We start from the raw sequence: 17,146 nt of genomic DNA on the forward strand, positions 1-17,146 counted from the left end.
ATATGTATTATTCAGAGAATTAATACGTATATTAATAGCTCATTTTTTATACAAGCAGATTTTGCAGCCATACAATTACGTATTGATTAATATATTATTAACGATATTCAGTGTATATTTATTTTTACATAGGCTATTTTCTAGGTAAAATGAAGGCAAGGGAACATGGAGCAATGAGAGAGAGAGAGAGAGAGAGAGAGAGAGAGAGAGAGAGAGAGAGAGAGATCTAAGAACGTCGTCTGCTTCTTGCATTATATCCCCGTCGTCTAACCTATAAGCTTTGTTGCACAAGTGTATAATCAACTCAAAACATGTGTTGCAGGGGTGCCAAGAGGTGACCCACGGAGTCACTCGGAGGCCATGCAAAGGGAGACACAGACAGACGATTGACAGAATATATCGTAGGGGTAGAGCGGAAAGAGGCATTCCAGTCCCCCTGTCGAAGATGAAAGTCGAAACTGGTGGGATCTCTCTCTCTCTCTCTCTCTCTCTCTCTCTCTCTCTCTCTCAACGCTGACCGAAGTGAATGTAAACGGAAGTTAATCCAACTTGGAAAAGATTGCTTTAAGAGTATTGTCTCCATCAACTTCGTTTAATCTTGTGATAGAATTTTGATCAAAAGAGGTTACCGATCACGTTGTAACTTCCTTATTGCAATTAACATAAATTTCCGATACAGTTCATTGACTGTAATATTCATTACTTAAAACATATAATGACATGTCTCCGGATAAATTCCCTTTCTTAGAAAACAAGAGATTCTTTCGTCATCTGTCACCCGAATAATGAATGATGTAATTGGTAGCTGACGACATTTGTATTATACAGTATTCATAAATGACTAATTTATGATTTTAAAAAAGTAGAATAGCATTTATTGTCGTCCGTCATAACAAGATGTTCGGTAAAGGAAGGTTTCGTAGGATTTGAGAAGGGGTTGGTTACGTTATTTTTCGATAAAAGATATTAGACGATGCTCTCAAATTACCTATTTCCTCTCATTTAGAGCTTTGTTGGCATTGCTGTGAGTCAACGAAGAAACTATGATGTGATGGAAGTTTGTAGGCAATAAAATATAATTACCTCATAAATTTTATAATATGTCATTATAACATTGCTTATTAAATTTTAAAGAGTTGTGAGCGAGAAATATGAATTAAAATCGACGAAATACCGAGAGGAGATTTGTAAACGCTCATTTGACTAGGAGCATGACAGCTCTCCCTCAGACGGGCGACACCACTCGGTAAGGCGAGACGCACCCCGTCTCGTTTGTGAGGTTGTTTCACTCGTTTAACAGGTCGACGGCGTCGTCGAACCTGTTCGCGTGACGCGAAGTCATCCGACGAGGTCCTCTGCAGCACCTCGCAGTGATGAATTGAGAGTCGAAGTAATCCTTTGGGCTGTGGTATGCGAAGTATGTCATTCATGTGGACAGCTGATGAGGGAGAGAGAGATGTTGTGCTTCTTCTTCTAGTTCTGTGATGAAAGGAATTCGCCCCGAAGAAGGAAGGACCTCCATTTGGTTGTTTATTTTGTTTGTCCGGGAATGTCACGCCGCCACCGCCGACGTCTAAACTCTCTGTGATGTTAAGTGATGACTCTGTAGGAGATTATATCCCCCAGAGGTTTAACGAAGCTGAGAAATGCGAGGAATTGGTGTCTTGTGTTGTGTAGGGGGAGGGGGAGGGGAGAGACAGGGGGGTAGAAAGTGAGTCTCTGCCAGGTGTTGGTCCGAGGAGGATTTTTTTTGGGGGGGGCCAGACTTGCACCCCCTGGGGCTAGTCGCCAACGCCCAAATTCGATGGCGGCCTCCCTTTAACGAATAAAAAGAGAACACACTACCTGGGTACTACTATGACGACTGAAGTTGTGATACTATAAATTTGTAACCAAAATAGAGGCCGTCTCCTGCTTAGGCCTAAGGAAGTGAAGTGAAGGTGGTTGTGGGAGTGTCACGGTGTGTGCGAGTCGCAAACGTGTTTTATCCAACGAGGGATTATTTTCTTATTTTGTTGTACCTAAGCCTACTTAGGTAGTCTAATGACAATTGGTAGGTCGATGACGTCACGTGCTCATTGCACTAAAGGCCTGCCGGTACCTGAACCCTTAAAGGGTAAAAAAAACCGCATTGTACAGGGGTGGACGATGTACGATCAATGTGTACAACCCCAAGAAAAGTACATTATAACGCGTCCTGACACCGGAGTAGAGGTCTTTAGCTCCGTTTCTCACCAACAAGAAGTCGCGTCTGATGCCCATCTCCGATGTCAGGGTGCGTTATAATGTACTTTTTTTGGGGTTGTACACATTGATCGTACATGGTCCACCCCTGTACCATGCAGTTTTTTTTATCCTATTGGTGGAATTTCACGCTAAAAGTTAGGGCCAATCCTTCGCTGTCAGGCTCAGGTACTAGACCAGGTCTGCAATAGACCTAGACAGTTTCATCAAAATTTTGTTCCCTAGGGGAAACAACCGAGTGGACTAGCTGATCCAGTCTTGCCCGCTTGTGTTGATCCACCCTCCGAAAAAGTACTTTTAAATGCTTCGAAAGGATAGTAGAGGTCTCGAGGTGTTGCTCCCACCACCGATGACTCGTGACCGGTGCCCATCTCCGGTATCAGGACGTGTTAAAGTACTTTTTCGAAGGGTGGATCAACCAGCGGGCAAGACTGGGTCAGCTAGTCCACTCGGTTGTTTGCCCTAGTCCTGAGATTTCAAGTTTACAAAATCATAATAGAAATGATTAGGCTAAGATGATTGGTTTTGGTTTGATTGTACGGTAATAACAATTAAAATAAACCGAGGTGGTTAGGCTCAGGGTAACTTGATTAAAATTAACCGAGATGGTTTGGTGTAGGGTAGCCCGGTTGTATTAGTCTAAAAAGGAAGATGCATTCAGTTCACAACTGGACTTTCTAGTATTTGAAGCATAGGGCCAAATTCCTAAATTAGGTTGTTGTCAAAGGGTATCATAAAATTATAACTGTTCCTATAAATATTCTGTCCTTCAGAAAAGCTACCAAAATAGCCTATGGTGTGACTGAATTGTGTAATTCTAGAATATGTATAAAAATGACAGCACAGGCTACCAGTAGTGTCCTTTGTAAACAACTGTCAAGTTACAATTTATATCATTGGTTAGCAAGAGATTTATTAGTTATGAAGGGCTTATCAGGGTTTAATTTTAGTGTAGGTGTCATTTTCTGTAGTGTATACAACAAGAATTATTAAATATCATAGGACATGTCTTGACCTCAAAGGTAATTTGTAGTGTTTTATAACCTGTCCTTAATATAGGCTAGTGTCATTATTTTCTTATTGATTCCATGTGTTATATTGCAGCAGTTTCTCATATTAGTTTATAGTGTATGCTTGGTCTTGATGCTTAATGATCTGGATTATAAAGAACTAACATTATACTAGGTTGTTGTATTGAACACCAGTACTGTAGTATAGTGCAGTAATGGAGAGCAGGAATTGGAAATTATAGTTAGAGAACCAGTTAAAAAACTAGCTGTTCAGGATTTTTTTTGAGGGCTATATTGTGTGAATGTGTTTTAAGTTGACTCTTGCAATTGCAGAACCATGTCAGTGACAAGAGAAATATATTTTAATTTATTTTCTTATGGTAGAAGCCAGTGGAGAAAGTAATCCTCCAAGCATAGGAAATTTAAATTGTATGATCAACATTCATTACCTATCTCCCTTAGGTAATTATGCAGTTCTCTGATTAGTTAAGCAAAGTATGTTTATGGTTGAGGCTCCCAACTACCATCTTACTTCAACCTTTTCTACCCCAATCATGCCACTGGTGATAATGAGGACAGCAAGCTTGAACAATACCAATGTTATATATTTGATTCCCATTTTCTTTTAAAACCTGTGGATGAAAAAAGGGATTTTGACGTAAGGAAAAATCTATTTCTGGGCGATTGGTTCGTGTCGCCAGCGAAATATCCTTTAATCCATTATTTCCAAGGTAAATGTACTAACACATACCAGAGAATAAATAAAATAAAGAAAAGGTCAGTACTACTGACTCGCTCACCCTCCAAGAGGGTGTCGGTATGAACACTATGGAGAGTGAGACCACTACCAATAGAAATCTCCTACTACAAAACCCCCACTAGAGGCGTCATGCAGACGTGAAGCTTCCAAACATATCGCAGAGGCTTCGGTTTCGAGAGCGAGATCGGGAGAATCTTACGGAAGACACGTAACGCCAGAGAGACGTGAGACGTCGTCAAGACATGAATAGTCATTTAAAGCTGCTTTTAGACGCGAGGCTCCAACCAAAATTTTGGCGCCAGTTAGGACGCCTTTTGAGAGCGAAGCGTCTTTCAGGCGCGAGGCGTCATCCAGACGTCAGCAGCCACACACACGGGAGGCGTCAGCCAGGACGCTTGGCTGACTAGAAGCGTCATCCAAGCGGGAAGCGTCATCCATTTATGGAGAGAAGCCTGGGCTGTTGGCGCCTTCCAGGACTATTAAAGCGGGGAAGAGGAAGGAATATCATTCCCTTAGCCCCTCTCCTATTAGGAGTTTGTCTCCTCCAGAGGAAAGACGTACTGAATTAGCAGCGGAGACTCATCTAGACCCCGAGTTAGAAGTAAACTCGGAGGAGGAGTATCAAGGAAGAGAAGGACTGTCGAACTATAATGTTTTGGACAGCCTTGCTTCTAGAGGAGTATGGAGACGACTTGACTCCTGCCTCTCCTCCTTCTCCGCGCTCTCTTTTCTCGAGTGCAAAGACGAAGAAATCTTCGTTTTTTCTTAGAATGAAGCCCGCCATTTCGATGAAGTTGAAGAAGGAGTTAGTTAGAACGGTCTTTTGCATGCCTCCAGCGAGACTAGCTGGTAAAAGAGGCATTTGATATCAGACGGGAGAGAATATGGGTATTTCTCTTCCCATCTACGTCAGAAGCGACGGTTTTCGACCTTAGTTGACGCTTCACGTAGACAAGGTTTGAACTCTGCCCGTATAACTTGGGGCATTTCAGAACTGGACCATCTCCTCAAGGGCACTCTTTCATGTATTGGAAGTTTTCAACTTCTTAGATTGGTCCCTTGGGTGATGTCCAAGAAAGCCCATGATTCTGAAGGACTCGAACCAGAAGTCCTTCTGTGTATTTTGTCTTGTATAGACAAAGCGGTTCAGGATGGCTCGGTTGAGATCTCCTCTTTGTTTGGAGCAGGTCTTCTTAAAAAGAGGACAGTATATAGTGTCTTTTTAACCAAAGCGGTCTCCCACGCTCAGAGGTCAGCGCTTATGTACTCGCCTTTGTCTGACTTTTGTTCCTTCTCAGTAGTGAAGGACATTTCTCGTTCATTAACTGAGAAGGCGACTCAAGACCTTCTGACACAGTCAGTAAGGAAGAAGAAACCTGCAGACAGCCCCAAGAACACTGTCATTGTCTGATGAGGAGAAAGACCGGGCCTACAACCTGACACAGATGCGCTAGATGCGAACATATAGGACAGATAAGAGTGTCCGATGTGGACATTGCCAGACATCCTCGAGACTCTACCAAAAGCTCGAGCTCGGCAAGTGGGGAGGAGCCACCCTGCGCGAGGCCCAGGCAGGCGCGAGGTACCATCCCAGCGGCGAAGCTCCAGGCAGGCGCAAGGCGCCACTTCCACCGGCGCCAAGGCGGCCAGGCAGGCACAAAGCGCCAACCTGGCGCGAGACGCCAGCCAGGCGCGATGGCTGCCAGCCAGCCGCGAAGCTCCAGGCAGGCGCAAGGCGCCACTCCAACCGGGAGCTAGACGCCAGCCAGGCGCGAAGCTCCAGGCAGGCCCAAAGCGCCAGCCAGGCGCGAGGCGCCAGCCAGGCGCAAGCAGCCAGCCAGGCGCAAGCCAGGCTCTAGGCGCGAATCTCCAGCTAAGACGCGAAGCGTCATCCAGATGCGAGGCGCCAGTCAAGCGAAAGGTACCAGACAAGCGCTAGGCGCCAACCAAGAGCGAAGCACCAGCCAGGCGCGAGGTTTCCTGCCAGGCTTCAGGCTTCAGTCCGGGTGAGATCCATTTCAAGAAAGCCCTGGTCTTCTTTGAAACATGGAGATCTCCTAAGCACTTCATTAGTGACTTGATTCCTTCAAACAGCTGAGAATTAAAAGCGCGCTTTTGCAAGTTCTTGTTCTTTACATAACAATATGTCATATAAGACATATTAGCTGTGTTGTACGGTAGAGGCTTCTCATTACACAAAGGATGTCAAGAGATCCTTCTCTTTTGGTTTATACGTTTCTGCGGATACGTTTACTGGATAAGGAGCCGGACACTGATCCTTAACTTTGAGTTAAAGTTTTTAAACTTAGTGAAATTATTGGGGTTTTTTGAAAGGAGTGTGGGGATAACTCTTTACAATTTGAGCGCGAACCCTCGTGTTAGGATCAGGTGATCGGGATCGGTGTTGCGCTCCTTCATAAGGTGTATTGTCATATAAGTGGATCAGCACCCATTGACAAAGTCCTTTCAGGCTCTGCCGAGTAAGTGGATAAGACCCCTTCGGCAGACCCACAAGAACTCTTGGCCATAGATCACATATCTCGCTAAAGTTTCTTGAGGTGATGCAGACTACTGGGCAAACACCCACGAAGTCTACCACCTATCAGGTAGGAACCAAGGTTTTATTTATACCTACAACATATGTTGTTTACCTGTCTATTCCATATAGTAGCTGTCTCTTACCCTCCACCGAAGGGTGCCAATCAGCTATGTATATATCTGACAGGTAAGTTGATTGTATAAAAATGATATTGTTATGATACAATAAAGTTTCATACATACCCTTACCTGGCAGATATATTACGATTAGGGCCCACCCAGCCTCCCCGCAAGGAGACAGGTGGAAGAGAAAAAATATGATAGAAAACAGGAATGGTTCCTAATCCTGCCACCCGGCAGGGCGGACGGTAGATCACCTGACCTACCTGCAGCGTGTGCCGCGAAATTTGAATTTCTGTCGGGGACGACGGAGTCTTAGCTATGTATATATCTGCCAGGTAAGTATGTATGAAACTTTATTGTATCATAACAATATCATATTAAAACTTAAGAAATAGGCTTAGTCTAAAGACATAGGGGATGCAAGATCCCATATAAAACAAGCTTAAGTTTAAAATAAGAGATTAAAATTAAACTTAAGAACTACAACCTTTGTTGGGATTAGCAAACGGAGTTGGGAATACTTACCCCGTCCAAGAGCTGGCTCACAAGATCGTAGCAAATGGGGCAGGTTTCGTGGAACCAGACTTGTAGATTCCCGTGCGGAGTCGCGCATGGAGCATGGGATCTGCAGACTTCATGCCCACAGGGGTCCTGGAGCATGGCATTGCATCCTGGATGCTCACAGTTGGTGATCTGTAAGTGAAAAGATACATGAGCATCGTAAAAGACATCACTTACAGGCTAGTATGGCTAAAAACGAACTCCGCTGCATTGCCGGAGCGCGAAAAAAAATTTTGGGCCTGAACCCCCTCCCTTACCGCCTGAATTAGGCTAGAACCCCCGGAGAGGTCCGGTGTGATAGCGAGGTAACGGAGGGATTCGGCTTAAGCTAGCTTAAATTAAACTTACTATAGTTTAAATTAAATACTAAACACTTAAACCTAAAGCCCTAGAACGTACCGGAATAAATCCGGTGCGCGGCGGTGTTCGTATCGCGATATCAGCGAGACGGGGTGGTTAGAAAAGACCAACTGTACGCCTGCAGTCCGCCCGCAAGGGTGAACTAGCAACTTCCCACGTGAATGCCGGAGCTCCGGTAAAATAAAGAGCACCAGTAAGCCGGGAAAGAGCGAGAGGGCGAAACAGACTCGAGCTAACAACGGAGCGACGGAGTAACGACGGGGGGGGAAGGCCAGTCCCCTCCTTAGTCATCCGAGCGCGCCGTGAAGCAAGAGGAACGGTCAAGTCCAGTCCAGTCCAGTCCTGGGTCTGTCCAGCCCCCCCTACTCCCTCCGCCTAGGGAGAGAGGGAGGCAGGCACGGGTATGTGGAGCGAGCGAGGACAGGGCCTACCCCCCCCCCCCCCCCCCCCCCCCCGGCCCCTATGGAAGAGCGGAGGAGGGTAAGGTGACTGGACAGGGCGCCTGGCTGCTCCGTGATCACATGGGACCACGGAGCTGGTAACATGTGAATACAATGAAACAACATAGCCTAGGTTAAAAGCAACCACTAATCAGTGAGATGCTATACAGAAGCAACCGAACTGATGAGCGGAAGCAATAAATGGTGGAGACCAATAAAATACAGAACCTAGGCTATCGTAATATGCCAGACGCCGTAGGCTAACCAACCTAAAAAATATAAAATAATCAAAAATTACGTAACGTAAAGTAAGAAAATAAATCAGTAGGAGAAAAAAATCCTGGAGTGTACGACTAACCCGAAGGAAAGTCTACCACTCAAAGCTAGCCGGGGCCGATACTAAGAGCTGTGGCTAGGGTCTGGATGGAAGATGCCTACGCAAGGTAAAGAAGACATGCATGCATGACATAAACCCAGTAGGCTGGACTCCTAACATAAAATAGATAACTAACAATAGAGCGTAAGGTAATAAGGGAAGGTTCTAGGTATGGAAGACCAAGAACGAACCCGCCACGAGGCAGAACAATGCCGCCATGCTTCCGACCAAGAGCCAGTATTTATACCTAAAAAACGGCAAATACTGACTCAAGGCCGGAAAAAACCCAATAGCAATAATAACTGATTACTTAACTTAGCTGCTGCGATGGCTGCACGCTCCATAATTAGTAAATCCAAGATAGGGGCACAAAAAACACAGAGCAAAAAAGGGCACGTGTGTACGCGGTGCGCTAACTGAAAAGGATGGCCACCAGAGGCGCAGCAGTCGGCAGCATGGGATGGAGTAGTAGTAGTTGCTGCCCACTCTGTGGGTCGGCTCCCCTCTAGTGGGGGTTTTGTAGTAGGAGATTTCTATTGGCAAGTGGTTCGTGGTAGTGGTCTCACTCGCCATAGTGTTCATACCGACACCCTCTTGGAGGGTGAGCGAGTCAGTAGTACTGACCTTTTCTTTATTTTATTTATTCTCTGGTATGTGTTAGTACATTTACCTTAGAAATAATGGATTAAAGGATATTTCGCGCAGCGACATGAACTGAGCCCAGAAATTTGGTGTGATTGACCTGCATATGATGCAAATGACCCAAGGAAGAATTCTTTCATTCGGGTATTTTTTTCATTTACAATAATTGAAAATTCCGGATCCAGGCTGTAAGTTCCTGAAACTGCTTAATAAAAGCAAAGTAAGGAAATTTAAAATTTTGTGGCCGTGTGATGGCTGTGCAGGTTGTTGCCTTTGGCACACGGGACATTGTGGTTGGTTAATATTCCACAGTATACGGTTATTTACTGGCTGTTGTAACTTTCTCCTTGGCGGAGCAGCTTTTTGTGTTATCACCTCTTTACAGAATATGTTTGTTATATCATCTACTGTATTAATGTTAGTTCTTTAAGTAGTATGTTTTTGTAAGACTATCTTTTGTTAATTATGTGGCCTAGAATTCTAAGTACTACAGTACTTATGTGCATTTTTCAACTTGTATTATAATTGCCAGTCAATAAGTATTATCTAGCCTTACTAGTGTCAACAGCTCATAGTATTAAGAAGTCATTTTTATACTCCGTAATATTTTTGGCAGGCGGGGTCACCTATTAAATTTTCATCAGCAATCTCTGGGCTAGGCTTATGACTGAAGCAGTATAGCAACTTTTTTTTTTTTTTTTTTTTAAGAGGTGGAAGCATTTATATGCCAGTACTGTTATATTAGGCTTATTATCTTTGTTAGTGTTATTCATAGTATTGGGTAGCTCATACTAATTTTATGCCAGTTTTGTTCATAGTACAGTTTAGTATGTACATAATTTCTGGGGAGTTATTTAATGAAGCCTTTACTGTCTTTCATTTCAGGTGTAAAAAGGATGAAGTGAGTGGAGCTAAAATCAACCAGCCCTTGTAATTACAGTCTACAGATTGTAGTTAACAAAGTGCTCGGTGTGATTTTATTCAGATGACTACTGGCAATACTTTTGTCAAAGAACTTTATAAGCTTTAAAAACAAAAAAGGCATCTGCTGTTTAGTGCTACTTAATGCACATTTGTGCTGTGCATGATCTGTCTTTCCAAATGCTATGCATATTGACTTCGACTACTAAAATAAGCCCAAGTAGACTTAATTGAACACATCCTCAACGCTGTTATGTGTAAGGAATTCCGTTGCAATTGTCCTGGAGAAAGTGAAAACGTGTTAAGTGTCCTAGTGTTATTTGCAATCGGAATTCCAGTATGTCCTGTGTTACCAAGTACTGAGTGGAACTCTCCAAGTTGTCATAATGGCCGCCAGCAATGAAAGTATCAACAAACTCCAAGACGACGTCTTGAACTCCATCCAGTCACTCATAAGTTCTTGCGGTGGAGAATGTAATGCTAATACACTACAAAGTAAGTATGGTATTGTTTTACAAGTACGCAAGTTTAATCTTGTAGTGATATTAATAGTATATACTATGTATAGTACATACATACATAGTACATCCATGGATTTGTTTGGTGTCCTATACAGCCGCTTTTGAGAGTACCTACAATAGTGTCCAAATTCACCTGGTTGACTAAGGGGCATTTTATTGTATCTGGTTCATCCTCACCAAAGTATTTTGTTATTACAGTAATTACTGGCAGCCACATCTGGGTGGTTAAAAACAAATATTTATTTCATAGAGGTATTATCTAAATTAAAGTTTCATTGGTCTGGTTTAGAGTAAACATTATTTAATTTTAGTACATATAACTGGGAGGACAAGTATTATGGCTAGGTAGTATCATTCTGTTTATTTATACATATTCATTACTATTCAAATGCTGTATGCTTTTTATTCACCTTGTATTTTGCCAACATGTCTGTACTAAAAAATCAAAAGGAATTTTTCAGAATTAATTTTATTATAAGTATGATACTTATAGTAGCGCTATTGGATATTTGGTTATTAATATGCTCATCTATAGAGTTGAGGATAATGCATGTTGTATTTGTTTTGAAAGTCATAATGTTTATATTCTTTATTGCAGATGACTACAAAGAGCTTTTAGGTTCAGATGTCCCAATTAGGAAGTTTAACCATGGAACTTTTGCCAGCTTTTTACTTGCTCATCCAAAAGTAAGTCGAAGAGCAATTTATTTTGTTGCATTATGTTTCGGTGTTTGGTGTTTATGTTGTGATGAATTTTTATCTTTATCTGGTATTCTTTGTGTGAGAAACCTATTTGATATAATAAAACTGTCTTATGATAAGTGTTAAGTAGATTGCTCTGCTTCAAGACTTGATATAACTAAGTGTGGAACTTATCTTATTGACCAAAATATGGAAAATGAATGTTCAACAAATTAGGTGCATTAAAAATATTTGAACATTAACAATCTTTTGCGTGTTGATGTCATTGTCAGTTGGAGGGAATGGAATTTTTTTTGTATTCAACTTGAATCAGGCATGAATTTTTTTGGATCTAGAATTTTAGAGGATAAATTTTAAAATTGTTTTTGTGGGAGCAACTTCAAAACTGGAAGCTGACTTTATTGCATCTTCAGTGGTGTTGTGTCCTCTACTGCTCAGGGAGCTTCCCATTGAGGGAGATCCTTTACAAGTGCTGTGATAACATTTGCTGGCATTGGAACAACTTTGGTGTCATTTTGGGAAGGAATTGTCACTAGTCCCTGCTATGTTGTTTTTAAGTAAGTGGGAATTAACAAGAAATGGTGAGAATAACATGATCCGGCTTATTTACATAAAAAATTAAGAAATTGTATGGGTAAAATAAAACTACCCTTTGCTGCCCACAAATTACATTGCTGAAGATGACAACTCAAAAAGAAATTGAAACAAAAATTCAAATCTCAAGAAAGATTCAGATGAAAAGAATAAACATGAATTAAAATGAATAACTGACATGTAAGCTCTGTGGGAAACCAGGTACGTAATAATGGGGAACAATGTAGTAAAACGGAGAGGACTTGAGGTAGTGTCATTAGTCAGGAGAGCACATGTGTCATTCTCTGAACTGAATTATAGAAGCAAGGCAATATAGGATTGATGGGCTTTTGGGAAACATAATTTTAAGCCTTTTGCTGTGTGCAACTGATCTCAATAGTCATCAAAAGGTCTCATCCATGTGGGACTGATCTCCTCAGTCAACGTTTGTTCTGTTCTATTTATGCAGTACATAAGATGTGTTCCTTCGTCATGTGTTTACGAGTGTTTGTATGTATTCAAATAGCAACACTGGATTTCCAACTTAAAGTATAATCTCAGGACAAATGCTTTTCTCAGTGATGAAGTATATTATGGAGGCGTTTATTTGGAAATAGTGATTGCACTAGAACTGAACTGTAAAGGAAGCAGATTGTTAAGCACCAGAGATGTTCAGTAAACAAAGAAAACATGATAACATCTGCAAGTGGAAGACCACTGAAGGTTAAGTTTGTAAAAAATTGGTGCTCTGAATTTTTTATTGGGAGATGATAAATTCACTTTTTTTATGACTTTTCAAAGTTTCTAATAAAGATTTTCATAGTGAATAACAAAATCACTTCTTTAATAGCACTAAACAAAGGTAATACAAAGAATAGAGTACAAATATAATAGGAAAGAGAATTAGTCAGATGCATGATCAGCAGGACACTGATCCCATCACTAGTGGCGATAACAGGCTCACAGCTAAAGGGATAAGTTAATAGTCATTTTGCGAAATATTACTTTGAACAAAAGGAACTTAGTACAGAACAAATAAAGTTTGTTTCTTGTTCTAAATGTTGAAAATTTCTCGCGACTTAAATGTTTTAAATTTCTTACAGGTTTTTGTTTGTACCAACAAAGGTGGTCAACTCTTTGTCAGATTGAAAGATGATAAATATGCCTCTCACATAGCCAAATTTGCAAGAGAACAGAAGAAAGCCACTCGCAAAATCAAAGGGAAACCAAAGGTGGAGTATTTTCTTGTATGTGAAACAGTCATCATTGAGTTTAGAAATACTGTAAATCAAATGCACTAGATACAGTAATGAACAAAAATGAAAATTCATATTAGTATTTTATCTCAGATATTAACACAATTAAAATTGACACCTTTATTTGTAATTACCTGTACTGTTAACAGAGATCTTATTCTTTAATAATTTTATACTTGTAGCCTGGGAGAAGACCTGTCTTTTCATCTTGGATGCCAGCTCATGACATCAGGCAGATTAGTGCAGACATTCATCAAAACTGGCGTGAACCTTTCAGACCTATCCAAACTACCACAAATATTCCACGTTCAAAGAATCCAAAGTCAACCGAGAGAAGACTCTACGTTCCTCCGCAAAGGCAGTTCGGGAAACCCAGATCACAGGCACCACCAAGGCGACCAGAAAATCCTCAGGCTATTACTAAAGGTACACCATCAAATAAGCCGAGGTTGTTTCCACAGCCTGACAAGCCTAAATCACCTCCACCGGGGAAGCCAAAGTCTCCGCCACCAAACAGTACCAAACCACAAGTGAATACAAATGCAAAATCAAAATCTCCGCCAGCAGTAAATGTTAGATCTCCTCTGTTGCCTACACCACCAATACCAAAGACTAATCCTTCAGCCCTGTACTATAACGATGGTAATTTCAGTTTTCCAAGGGCCATTCGAGATAATCAAGATAAGCAGTATGCTCCATACTTTGAGGTGAGTCTTGTCTCATACATTTGTATGACATAGGGGCACATTTTACTTAATTTTTTTAATCATTAGTTACGTTTAATATGTACTTGGAATTTCTTTCAATCATTAAGTGCATTTTAATACTTGGGATTTCATTCACTCAGTTTAATAGTTTGAATTTCATTAACTCACATCTTGAAGTACATTTTACTCAGGTCTTGAAGTACATTTTTTGATGCAGTGCGAGTCAAGAATTTCAAAACTGGTGTAATTCTCCACTTTTGGAACTTCTGGACATTTCAAAATTATCAAATTAGTGTAAATGGTCCTTTGTCTGTACAACATCCCCTTCAGGCCCCTCTTTTCATCTTGTATGCTTTTCTTCAAGTTCTAGTTTTTCAGTATACATGAATGAATTCAGCAATGCTGTTTTAATTTTAACCATAGCCCCTTTTTTTTAACAATGTTTAATTATTGATTAATTCTACCAGAAGCATTTCAACTCTGATGACCTTTGTATTAGTGTGAGGGGGAGGTTTTATTCGATGGTTAAGATTATTATTATTATAATGGATGACATGCGTTGCATTCTTCATTGGTCCAGCTATCTCTTCCAAATTTAGGCAAATACTTTAATTTGGTTTGTGCATCACTAACTCATGACTATTTTAGATTTAGAAGGATGGGTGGTTGGTTAGGGGTAAGGTCATTTATTTCTACCTTTTTACCTTTTAAGTACTTTCAAATTTTGTCAGTGCTAAAGGATAAGTACTTTAAAATTTTGTCAGTGCTAAAGGATAGCCCCAAATTATTTGCCAATTGTGACGACAGTTTTTGAACTTGTATTTAGCTAACATTGTTTAATTTTATACAATTATAAGTAGATAGTGAATCCAGTCCATATGATCAGACTAGCTAAGTTTTATAGGTATTCCTTATTAAACCAGATCAGTTTTTCAAAACTGGTTCAGTTGAAAGGGCAATCTAGAATCAGACAAAAACTTTTTAAGATTGTTTAGTTGTTTCCTTTAAAAAGTGGGAATCCTTTACATAGTATTTAAATTTTCAATTTAATGGACTAGGTCCCTCCACGTTTCAAGAAAACGGAGAACAAGCCTGTCATTAAAACATTCAAGCAAACTTTAGAGGAGGAGATCAAGAAGAAAGGCATCAAGCAGGATTTGGTTTTTCGGTCCATTCCCTGTGGCAAGAAGACACAACACTGGGTCTCTGTCGTTAATGTAAGTAACTTTGGCAAGGTGCATTTGTAAGTATTTAAAGGGTCAGCATGCTGAATATACAGTGTATAATATTTTGAAGTGTTGAATTTGGTATATAGTCGACTCCTGCTATTTGCACTTTCCTATTCGGGGATTTTTTATGAAACGTACACATTATTCGCAGAAAATATGCCTATTTGCGGTATTTTTCACAGAGAAATACTTGCAAATTACTTTATAATTACTTTATAATACTTGCAAATTACTTTATAATTTTCATAACTAAAAGCACTTTTTGGATAAAACTATTGACATACTTAGGTATAAGCATTTTTAGATGATTTTTCCTCTGTTTGAACCATCGAAGTGGGCAGTTCTAAGCATTTTTAGAGGGGTTTTAAGTATTAGCAGATTTGTGCTCAAAGATACCCGTCCATCAATCCTCCAGGAAGTACCTTTGCTTCATCCTCGACGGGACGGTGCACCAATTCAGGGCACTTTGCTTCGGTCTCTCAACCGCCCCACAGGTGTTCACACGAGTGTTCACTCTGTTGTCTGCGTGGGCCCACTCGGTAGGGATACGTCTTCTGAGGCATCTCGACGACTGGTTGGTCCTGGCGAGCGGGAGCTCGCAGTTGCTACAGGACAGGGATCGACTTCTCGAGTTCTGCCGCAATCTGGGGATCTTGGTGAACTTCAAGAAGTCCGATCTCGAGCCCCAAGCAGAGGATGAAGTACCCGCAGACTCGCAGAGCAGCAGATCCTGTCTCGGCAAGAACAGTCAGCTCAGCAGTGGCAAGTCGTGATCGGCCACCTGTCGTCACTCGAGAAGTTAGTCCCTCACGGGCGTCTTTACCTGCGGTCTCTCTAGTGGAGACTAATGGAGAGTTGGTCACAGGCAACAGACCCACCTTACTTCCCCGTGTCCCTCATGGAGGTGAGGCAGGACCTAGCCTGGTGGCTGGACAACAGAAACACCTTAAGAGGAGTGCCCCCCCCCCCCCCCCCCCCCCAAAAAAAATGTTGCTGGGAGTGTGGGATTGTCACGACAAGCCCCTTCACATCAACGTTCTGGAGCTCAAGGCAGCGTTCCTCGCCCTACAAGAGTTCCAGGACCGCTTGATGGGACACTCGGTGGTGTTGATGTGCGACAACACCACAGTAGGGGCATACGTCAACAAATAAGGGGCCTAGTGTCCCTCCCGTTGCACCAGCTGCAGAGGACACTCTTCAACACCCGTGGGACAACCTCTTCGCGTACGCCTTTCCCTCGTTCTGCCTGATTTGCAAGGGACGGCTCTGCTTGCAGAAGCACCGAGAGAGATTCCCCCTTGGCACAACCTTCTCGTCTAGCTACACGTGGAACGGTACCACCAGTCAGTCCAGTCAGTCTTCACGGCTGGCTGTTATCCACCATCTCTTGTGAGCGAGAGGCTTTTCTCGCCGAGCAGCAACAGAGATGGCTGGGTACGTCAGACAGTCCTCTACAGCTGTGTACCAGGGAAAGTGGGCCGTCTTCTGTGGTTGGTGTCATAGACGGGGTCTATTTCCTCTCAGAGCCGCCCTGAAACTGAGGGGAGTGGATATCTCGAATTCGAGGAGCTTTGAGAGGTCTTGCCCACCCAGGGAACTCAGGCCCCCGGGGTGGGACGTGACTCGTCCTTAGGAGTCTTGACTCGAAGCCCCTTCAAGCCACTCCGAGAGTTGTCAGACAGGGATCTGACCCTCAAGACCCTCTTCTTGCTGGCCCTGGCATCGGCGAAGAGAGTAGGGGAACTGCATGGTCTTTCTTTCAACGTCAAGCATTCCAGGGGATGGGGATCGGTGACGCTTGATTTCGTCCCGAACTTCATAGCGAAGACTCAGAATCCTTCGGTCCCTGATGACCGGTTTGAGTCTTTCACGATCCCCTCCCTAATGGACTTCACCGACAACGATGCGGATGAGATGCTGCTCTGTCCTGTGAGGGCGCTACGGCGCTATCTGAAGAGAACTCGGCACCTCAGGCCTGAGTGTCGACGCCTCTTCGTTAGCACCAAGAAAGAAGTATCCAAGAACACACTTTCTTTCTGGCTGCGTGAGGTGATCAGGAGGGCGTACGAAGCTGATGGTAGCGACGACATCCGTACCCTTCGTCCGAGAGCCCACGAAGTCAGAGGTATTGGTCCTTCCCTTGCGTTCCGCAAGAACTTCTCCGTGGCGCAGGTCCTGAAGGC

General features: G+C 42.4%; 1 protein-coding gene across 6 annotated transcripts in view; it reads left to right on the forward strand.

Annotated features, from left to right (window-relative positions):
- LOC135225191 (tudor domain-containing protein 7B-like) overlaps positions 1 to 17,146 on the forward strand; it is a 52,797-nt gene that overhangs the window by 16,112 nt on the left and 19,539 nt on the right. For 2 of the 6 annotated variants that reach the window (XM_064264486.1, XM_064264492.1), the window contains exons 1-6: positions 1,199 to 1,246; positions 9,940 to 10,470; positions 11,095 to 11,183; positions 12,875 to 13,003; positions 13,210 to 13,734; positions 14,793 to 14,951. In XM_064264486.1, the coding sequence (XP_064120556.1) occupies positions 10,362 to 10,470; positions 11,095 to 11,183; positions 12,875 to 13,003; positions 13,210 to 13,734; positions 14,793 to 14,951 (1,011 nt within the window). In that variant the 5' untranslated portion in view covers positions 1,199 to 1,246; positions 9,940 to 10,361. Of the gene's footprint in view, positions 1 to 1,198; positions 1,247 to 1,277; positions 1,418 to 9,939; positions 10,471 to 11,094; positions 11,184 to 12,874; positions 13,004 to 13,209; positions 13,735 to 14,792; positions 14,952 to 17,146 lie in introns of those variants that run through there. The other 4 variants (XM_064264490.1, XM_064264489.1, XM_064264488.1 and 1 more) reach the window with 4 other exon arrangements.

Source organism: Macrobrachium nipponense, chromosome 13 (genome assembly GCF_015104395.2).
Source record: "Macrobrachium nipponense isolate FS-2020 chromosome 13, ASM1510439v2, whole genome shotgun sequence".
NCBI classification, from domain to species: Eukaryota; Metazoa; Arthropoda; class Malacostraca; order Decapoda; family Palaemonidae; genus Macrobrachium; species Macrobrachium nipponense.